General features: G+C 47.2%; 1 protein-coding gene across 1 annotated transcript in view; it reads left to right on the forward strand.

Moving 5' to 3' along the window:
• Positions 1–9063, forward strand: part of gtf2ird1 (GTF2I repeat domain containing 1) — an 88901-nt gene extending 79838 nt beyond the window's left edge. The window contains exons 25-27 of the mRNA XM_072446963.1: positions 256–290; positions 8361–8467; positions 8596–9063. Of these exons, the coding sequence (XP_072303064.1) occupies positions 256–290; positions 8361–8467; positions 8596–8664 (211 nt within the window). The 3' untranslated portion in view covers positions 8665–9063. The remainder of the gene's footprint in view (positions 1–255; positions 291–8360; positions 8468–8595) is intronic.
• The last annotated feature ends 355 nt before the right edge of the window (positions 9064–9418 follow it).

The raw sequence follows: 9418 nt of genomic DNA on the forward strand, positions 1-9418 counted from the left end.
AAATAATAGGCTACAATAAAATAGTGCTTTTTTGTTTTGTTTTTTCATTTCGAAAGTTTGTATTGCACTGAAAAACTGTGTGGTTACATCTCCTTAAACCTGTTTCTTTAGCTATCGTAATCCACAGTATGACATAAAACATATCTGTCTCCATGGAACTTTCTATTTACATAGAATTATGTCAGTGCCACCTCCAGAAAGTTGCTTTTAGTCTGTTGATTCAAAACCTAATTTGTTTTTGTTCTTCCCACACAGGCAGGCAGAGATTGGTTGTCAATCTTCTAACACAGGTGGGTGACAGTGTTTAGGTGTCTTTGTTGTAATCTATTTATTTATTGTTTATTTGATAGGTACAGATACAACGAACATAGTTTAAAATGTAGTATTCTGATGCAGGCATGTTTAACACCAGGCCCTAGGAAGTTTATGAAATGTGTTTTACATTATATTACCTGAATATACAGGAAAAAATAAATAGACGACAAGCTTCGATTGTGTGCAGCTTCGCTTCATTGTATAGATGTTTCCGGTCATACGTCACTTCCTGTGCCACCAGAACCCCCCGCTTCCTTTTGGGTGAAAACAAACAGTGTTAACAGATAGGTGAGAAACCCAAATAGTTAAAATGTTATCGTTTTGCTCCAAAATACAACAAAATATTGATACTGGTGACACAGCAGCTATTTGTGTCTCCCGCCTCTCTGTTAACACGGTTTGTTTTCAACCAAAAGGGGGCGTGGCCGTAGCGCTAGCCCAAAAGTACCCGTTCATCTATGAAAGAGAAGACATCTCAAGAAGGGCCTGGCTGTAAGACACACCCATCTCTCACTACACTGCCCTCTTGTGGTGCACTCCAAGAACACAAGAGTACCTCAAGATTAAACAAAAAACATCAATAAATAATTGCAAAGATTATCAATAAATCATTGCAAAGGATTTGGCACAGTTTATCAGCAAAGGAACTACTTAAGTAGTATAAGTGTGAATAGAAAAAATTGAATCAAAATAAAAAACAAAATCTGCTGTCACATTTTATGTGTGTCACAGTTACTGTTATGAAGTATTGTTATGGCTTTGGAAAACATTCAAGATCAGTAGTTATTCTGTAGAACTCCTCAAAGTCTAGGAAATTACTACTGTTTTATAGAATGTGGAGAGTCCGGGTATCGTCTTTGTTTTTTATGTATAGTCTTTTAGGTTTGCAGAAAGGAACGCTAGTTTGATGAATCCTGCTTAGAAAATCTTCTCCACTCCGCTTCCTTGCATTTCCATGAGAACTTTCCCGTAGGCTCTATTTGATAGGTAACAGTGAAGTGCAGTGCGAAATAGGAATGAGACAGTAGAAGAACATGCAGCAAATTGTAGAGAGCCAGATTCATGTCGCCCCACACACACTATTCCCTCTAAGCTGTGCACTGCTCAAAAAGATCTCTGCACACCAGTGGCGGCTGGTGGTACAAATTATAGGGGGGGTATTTGACATGACCGTGTTTTAGTTTTTTTTAAATGTCCAAAATTGAATTAATTAAGTAATCACACTTTATTTCCACTTTTGTTAATGATAATACAATGACTTAGAGGCAGATTCCATTTGTGAGAAAATACATCCATCCATCCATCCATTTTCCTTCCGCTTTATCCGGGGCCGGGTCGCAGGGGCTGCAGTCTAACCAGGGACTCCCAGACTTCCTCTCCCCAGACACTTCCTCCAACTCCTCCGGGGGGATCCCGAGGTGTTCCCAGGCCAGCCGAGAGACATAGTCTCTCCAGTATGTCCTGGGTCTTCCACGGGGCCTCTTCCCGGTGGGAAATGCGCCCAGGAGGCATCCGGAACAGATGCCACCTCAGCTGGCTCCTCTCGACGTGGAGGAACAGCGGCTCTACTCCGAGCTCCCCCCGTGTGGCCGAGCTCCTCACCTTATCTCTAAGGGAGCGCCCAGCCACTCGGGGGAGGAAACTCATTTCGACCGCTTGTATCCGCGATCTTGTCCTTTCGGTCATTACCCAAAGCTCATGACCATAGGTGAGGGTAGGAACGTAGACCGACCGGTAAATTGAGAGCTTTGCCTTTCGACTCAGCTCCCTCTTCACCACAAATGTCCGATGCAGCGACTGCATCACTGCATCCGCCTGTCAATCTCACGTTCCATCCTTCCCTCACTCGTGAACAAGACCCCGAGATACTTGAACTCCTTCACTTGGGGCAAGGACTCCCCACCCACCCGGAGAGGGCAAGCCACCTTTTTCCGGTCGAGAACCATGGCCTCGGATTTGGAGGTGTTGATTCTCATCCCAGCCGCTTCACACTCGGCTGCAAACCGTCCCAGTGCATGTTGCAGGTCCGGGTTTGATGGAGCCATCAGGACAACATCGTCTGCAAACAACAGAGATGAGATCCTGTGGTCCCCAAACCGGACACCCTCCGAACCCTGACTGCGCCTAGAAATTCTGTCCATAAAAACTATGAACAGAACCGGTGACAAAGGGCAGCCCTGGCGGAGTCCAACATGCACTGGGAACTGGTCTGACTTACTGCCGGCGATGCGAACACAGCTCCTACTCCAGTCATACAGGGACCAGACAGCCCTGAGCAAAGGGCCCCGGACCCCATACTCCCGGAGCACCCCCAAAGGACACCCGAGGGACACGGTCGAAAGCCTTCTCCAGATCCACAAAGCACATGTGGACTGGTTGGGAAAACTCCCATGAACCCTCGAGCACCCGATGGAGGGTATAGAGCTGGTCCAGTGTTCCACGACCAGGACGAAAACCACTCTGCTCCTCCTGAATCCGAGGTTCGACTATCGGTCGGATTCTCCTCTCCAGTACCTTGGAATAGACCTTACCCGGGAGGCTGAGGAGTGTGATTCCTCTGTAGTTGGAACACACCCTCCGGTCCCCCTACTTGAATAGAAGGAACACCATCCCGGTCTGCCAGTCCAGAGGCACGGTCCCCGACCGCCACGCGATGTTGCAGAGACGTGTCAGCCAAGACAGTCCTACAACATCCAGAGACTTTAGGTACTCAGGGCGGATCTCATCCACCCCCGGAGCCCTGCCACCGAGGAGTTTGCGAACAACTTCAGCTTGGGTGATGGGTGAGCCAGCCCCCGAGTGCCCGGTCTCTGCTTCCTCTTCGGAAGACGTGACTGAGGAATTAAGGAGGTCCTCAAAGTATTCCTTCCACCGTCCGACGACATCCCCAGTCGAGGTCAGCAGGCCTCCACCCGCATCGTAAACGGTGTTGGTGAGGCACTGCTTCCCCCTCCTGAGGCGCCGGACAGTTTGCCAGAATTTCTTTGGGGCAGACCGATAGTCCTCCTCTATGGCCTCCCCAAACTCCTCCCAGGCCCGGGTTTTTGCCTCTGCGACAGCACGAGCCGCGGCTCGCTTGGCCTGCCGATACCCGTCGATGACCTCAGGAGACCTACAAGCCAGAGTGGCCTGATAGGCCTCCTTCTTCAGTCTGACGCATCCCTTACTTCCGGTGTCCACCACCGGGTTCGGGGGTTGCCGCCACGACAGGCACCGGAGACCTTGCGGCCACAGCTCCGAGCAGCCGCATCAACAATGGAGGCGGAGAACATGGTCCACTCGGACTCAATGTCCCCAGCCTCCCCCGGGATATGGGAGAAGCTCTCCCGGAGGTGCGAGTTGAATACCCTACTGACAGAGGGCTCCGCAAGACGTTCCCACCAGACCCTCACAATGCGCTTGGGTCTGCCAAGTCTGTCCGGCTTCCTCCTCCGCCAGCGGAACCAACTCACCACCAGGTGATGATCGGTTGACAACTCTGCCTCTCTCTTCACCCGAGTATCCAAGACACTAGGGTGTCCTGGTGCCATGTGCACTGATGGACACCCTTATGCTTGAACATAGTGTTCGTTATGGACAATCCGTGGCTAGCACAGAAGTCCAATAACTGAACACCGCTCGGGTTTAGGTCGGGGAAGCCGTTCTTCCCAATCACCCCTCTCCAGGTATCACTGTCATTGCCCACGTGGGGGTTGAAGTCCCCCAGTAGAACAATGGAGTCCCCGATCGGTGCACTGTCCAGTACTCCTCCCAAAGACTCCAAGAAGGCCGGGTACTCTGCACTGCTGTTCGGCCCATAGGCCGCCACAACAGTGAGAGACCTGTCCCCCACTCGAAGGCGGAGGGACGCGACCCTCTCGTTCACTGGGGTGAACTCCAACACGTTGAGCTGAGGGGCTATAAGCAAGCCCACACCAGCCCGCCGCCTGGAGATGGGTTCCAGAGCCAAACTGTGCGTGGAGGTGAGGCCGACTATATCTAGTCGGTATCGCTCAACCTCCCGCACAAGCTCAGGCTCTTTCCCCCCCAGCGAGGTGACATTCCATGTCCCCAGAGTTAGTCTCTGTGCCTGGAGATCTGGTCGTCGAGGCCCCTGCCGTCGACTGCCGCCCAGATCTCTTTGCACCGGCCCCTTATGAATCCTCCTGCGGGTGGTGGGTCCACGGGAGGGCGGCCCCACGTCGCTCTTTCGGGCAGTGCCCGGCCGGGCCCCGTGGGGAAAGACCCGGCCACCAGGCGCTCGCCATCGAGCACCCATCCCAGGCCTGGCTCCAGGATGGGGCCCCGGTGACGCCGATCCGGGCGACGTAAACGACCTTGTTATAGTTGTCATCATAAGAGGCTTCTGAGAAAATACATATGGGCCAAATTTACATTTTATACTTTATAAAATGAAAAGAGCAAATAAAAAATCTCAGTGGAGGAAATTAAAATACAAACAATTGTTGGTGTTTCATACAACAGCTTCTAAGTGGCATTAGTTACCCTGAACTACATGTGCAACATTTTACATTTTTATATTTAATCATCATCATCATCATCGTCATTATTGCTGTTTGGAAAGGTGTCATTTATAGCTTTCTTTCATGGGTTTTCTAATAACATATATCAATAGAAGCTAAGTGATACTTAGCGTTAGCCTTATGCAAGTAATAAACTAAAAAAAACGGCATGTTTGTTGTCATGGTAACGGAGCATGGAGTTTGACAGATCACATGTCTCGGCTTGGATTGATACGAAATCAGCCGCTTTCAACACAAATAAAGCCGGCAAACAGTTGAGCAGCTCATTCTGAGTCGTTTTGGACATACCTTTTGTAACAGACGTCTGTAGATGCAGTTTTAAGACGTAAACACGGAAAACACGGCGTGTGTGGCACTTCCGCGTAGGCGCGCGCACATGCCTCTGTCTCTAGCGTAAAAAGCGTAGCTTCATGGCGTAAACACTACGTTCAAAAGGGCGCTTTCTGGAGCGCCCCATAGTCGCTATTTTCCTATGGAGAAAACCATAGTGACGTAGTCACTTTTGATTGTGATTTGATTGGCTAAAAATCCCCATTTCTTTTCTATGGAGCTCTTCAAACCGCCCCACGGGAACGTAGAAAAGTGACGCAGGCTGCGCAGCAGACCATGCGCCGCGCAAACAAAGTATACATCTATATCTATTTATAGATATATATATGGATATACATTATTATTTTAATCATTTACACAAATAAGAATATAAGATCTTTCTGAATGAATTATATTGTTTTTAGACACAAAAACATTTACGTAGTTGGCAGATTGACAGGGGGGGTGGCACCCCAGCGCCCTTAATGGACCAGCCGCTGCTGCTGCACACATCAAATCTTCACTGCGCACAAAATAAAAATCCAACCAGAATTGAAAATAAACTAAACACATACAAAATGTATGTGATTCAGTGAGTGACGGACAAGGGTGAACTGGCATACAGGGATTTTCCCGGTGGGCTCATGGGTAAATGGGCCGGTGTGGACCAAAATGTAATGGAGGCGAGCGGGTCAAATGCTGCAGGATCAGGCTGATCAGCGGCCGCTGCAGAGTGGTGTTATGGGGCATTGCGGGGTTGTAAGCGTGTACGAGAGAGCACATGACCACTCACTGTATCAGAGGACAGAGCAGATGGAAACGAGAGGAGACGAGCTCTGCGTCAGGTGGATGTATTATCACAAGACACTTAAACCATGTGAGTGAAAGACCCCCCCTCTGCGACGAGTTGGCCACTGTCCAGGATGTACCCCGCCTAAGGCCCGAAGTCACTGGGATAGGCTCCAGTCACCCGCGACCCCGAGAGGGAACCAGCGGTAGAAAATGGATGGATGGATGGATGGAGTGAAAGACCCGTTCAGACTGCGCCATCAAAATGTCCAGTTTACATCCAAAGTCTAATGTGGACCCTCGTCCTAGGCGTCTAGCGTTTTTGCAATGAGTTTTGAGCATTTTTGCGGCGTGAATCCTGTGTTTTGAGCATCGGGCGCAGCGTATCACAGGCGTTTGAGCGTTCGGACGCGTGCCCAGAACAGCCAGAACGGCTGTCTCAGAAAAGTTGGACAAAGCTGAACTTTTTTGCGGTCGACGCGGCGCAGCAACCAATGAAACGTACCTACGCATTTCACTATCCGTAAAAAGGACCAAACCAAACCCTGCACCAATATCACCGAAAATCATCCAGATGCAGTTCTTGGAGCAAATTTTGATATTCACTAAACTCTGCTCACCTCTGAAGTATCTGGTGGACCAAATACACCAAAGCCACTCTCTCAACCCGGTGTGTCATCACCAAGAGAACAGCAACACCGGGAAACACAACCACTCCTCCACTGCAAATGTGCACTGGATGCCTCAGATGCGTGTCTGCTGATCAGTTTAATTTTTGGACGCGCGTCCTGGGCATCCTGGACACGCGTCCTGGGCATCCTGGACACAAGTCCAAAGCGTCTGCCTTCAAATGTATAGGCGTCCAACTCGGTTGTCTGGCGCAAATTTGGAACGCCCCTTTAGGGCGATACGAGAGGTGTGACGCGCAGTCTGGGAATGAGCTTTTTGGTGTCATACATTTCTTCTTCTGAACAGTTCCTGTGGGATTAGTTCAGTTTATTTATTTAAAGACAGTCCCGTGCAGGTCTTAAGCTCAGAGCTGTCTAAACATGGGCCATTCACGGACTGTCTCACCGCAGTAATATGATCGGACTGGGCCATAGCCCTCAAATATAGGCCTGTTTGAAGCTGCACTCTGTTTGATGACCACTGTTTTAAACCAAAAGTGGTCTACAAATTTGCCACAGGGAGTAGGGTATAGGCCCACAGAAAATTAGGCTCCTCAGGTGAAATGAGGCAGTTTGATGTTTAAAGGTGCACTGTGTAAGTTTTCTAGTTGAGGGTCCTTCACCTGATTTTCTGATAAAAATGTTCGCTCAGACACATTACCTACTTAGCAGGCATATGTGCTATCCACTCGACCACGAGTGGCAATTTGAATTATTTGTATCTAAAATTTTAAGCATTTTTAGTCTGAGACTAGATAGTGGTACAGTTGAGACAAAGGAAGATTTCAAATCATAGATGCAGATTTATATTTTTTCAAGTGGGCGTTCAGAAAATGTTCATGAGCACACACACACACCACACACATGTGTTCTGTGTTGCTTCATTCCTGCAACATAACTCGCGTCTTTTTCTTTATTAAAGATGTGCCCGTATGCTTGACAGAAACGTAGTTTAAAATGGGGGATGAGAAGGGAGGACATGCAGTAAATAATCAGAGTCAGGACTCAAACTCACGACACTGCGGCCGGCTGCACTTGGAGCCTGGCATATGTGTGCTGCGCCTTAACCACTCGACCACCGGGCAGCACAACATACATCTCAGTCATGTTAGTGCCCATCCTGAAGCGACAGATTCTCTCAGTTGAGGAGCAGGGCTTCCACTGGCCTGCACATCTCATTTGGTAGTTTGACAGCAATAAAAAGTAGTGCTTAAGTTTTTCACTTCTTACTGCTCTCGTCATCTGTGCTGATGTCAGTCTTACTCACATACTCATCTTCCTTTGGTATATGCTGGTGCCTGCAACTAATGGCTTTTCTGCCTTGCGGTTTAGTGAATTTTAGGGTTAGGGTTTAGGGTTAGTTTGCATTTATAACATTTTGTTTCTGAATTATTTTGTGCACAACGTTTTTAATAATAAATAATTATTAGGAATTATAATAAATAAGGGAGTGTCTGCAGTGCCGCGGCGCGCGGCCGAAAAAGCCATGTTATTTTTGTGCCGGCCGCGCGCCACGGCTCCTGAAACTGCGCCACTATTTGACCGCGTTTTAGCGCCGTTTTAGACCGCGCCGGGTTAAGGTTAGGGTTAGGGTTAGCCATGAGGCTATAACGGGCTATAAGGGAAATGCCGCGGTCCCTGAAACTGCGCGGCCACGGCCAATAAATAAACCAAAATTGTTGAGAGCAGGATACTCTGGCCCTGTGATAAAATATGGAATAACAGACACAAAAGTAATGTTTCTTCTACTTATTAGGAAAAGAAGTTTACACAAACCAACGGAAACGGAAAAGAGTCCAGGAAAGCAGTCGAGTTTCCTCCTCATCGCAGCGAGTGAAACCAGCCCATGAGATTCCTGTTATGGTACGTTCAGTCCATCAAAAATAAAACTCTAAAATAAGGAGACATTTGAAAAGTGTCCTCTTGAGAAGTATTTACATTAAGCGTTAAGGTTGTGGTCAACAGTTTGATTAATTCATTTTGTTTTGCAGCAGTGGCCTATGTACACAGTGGACTACAGTGGAGTTAATGTGTCAGTGTCGGGGAAAGCGAACACCTAAAATTATGGAGAATGGCTCCTCTTTTTTATCCTCCCTTCTGTCACGTAAGGGCTGATTTCTGCCCACAAATGTCTTTACTAATGTAACACAGGATGACAGGCATTACTGAAAATGATTTCAATGCAAATCTGATTAAAATATATTGGCATCATTTAAATGTTATTTATTATATTTATTACGCTACAAAATTGTGTGCAGGGAGCTAAATTTGTGTGAGTGGAGAATGAAGTTACCCACCATTATATTTAGCCTTTTTTACTTGTAGAATCAGCCGAATGTATCATTCATGTAAGAAAAGTATGTTATTCTCTTCAACAACTCTGTACTAACAATATTTATATGCTGTACTCTAATGCCAAGTAGGCCTTTAAAATAAAATCTGTTGCCTTGCGCTTTTCACTCACTAGTCTTTATTCTTTCAATTTGCAAACCACAAAGATTTATGAAGGGCACGGATATGTATTATGTGCATCCTTTCAGCTAAACCCACCTCTATGGATTTCTATATTAGAGGATAAGGTAAAAAGTACATGGAACTGAAAGACAACTCCTCAATATCAATTTAAATTAAACAGGATTTGTCAGTCTAGTTCAGGCTATTTTAAATGTATTTATTCAATGTTAACACTAAGTGAAGTGGGAATGGGAGTTGAATCCATGTAGATGAACACTGACAATCATGTTTTAAAGTTGATTCTCTGTAAATCCTTATGAATAAGTAGGTGTAATGCCTCAATCGTGCAGGAGTGATCCA

The sequence above is a fragment of the Eucyclogobius newberryi genome, unplaced genomic scaffold, assembly GCF_026437365.1.
Source record: "Eucyclogobius newberryi isolate DKJ021-1_F unplaced genomic scaffold, fEucNew1.0.hap1 SCAF_15, whole genome shotgun sequence".
Classification (NCBI taxonomy): domain Eukaryota; kingdom Metazoa; phylum Chordata; class Actinopteri; order Gobiiformes; family Gobiidae; genus Eucyclogobius; species Eucyclogobius newberryi.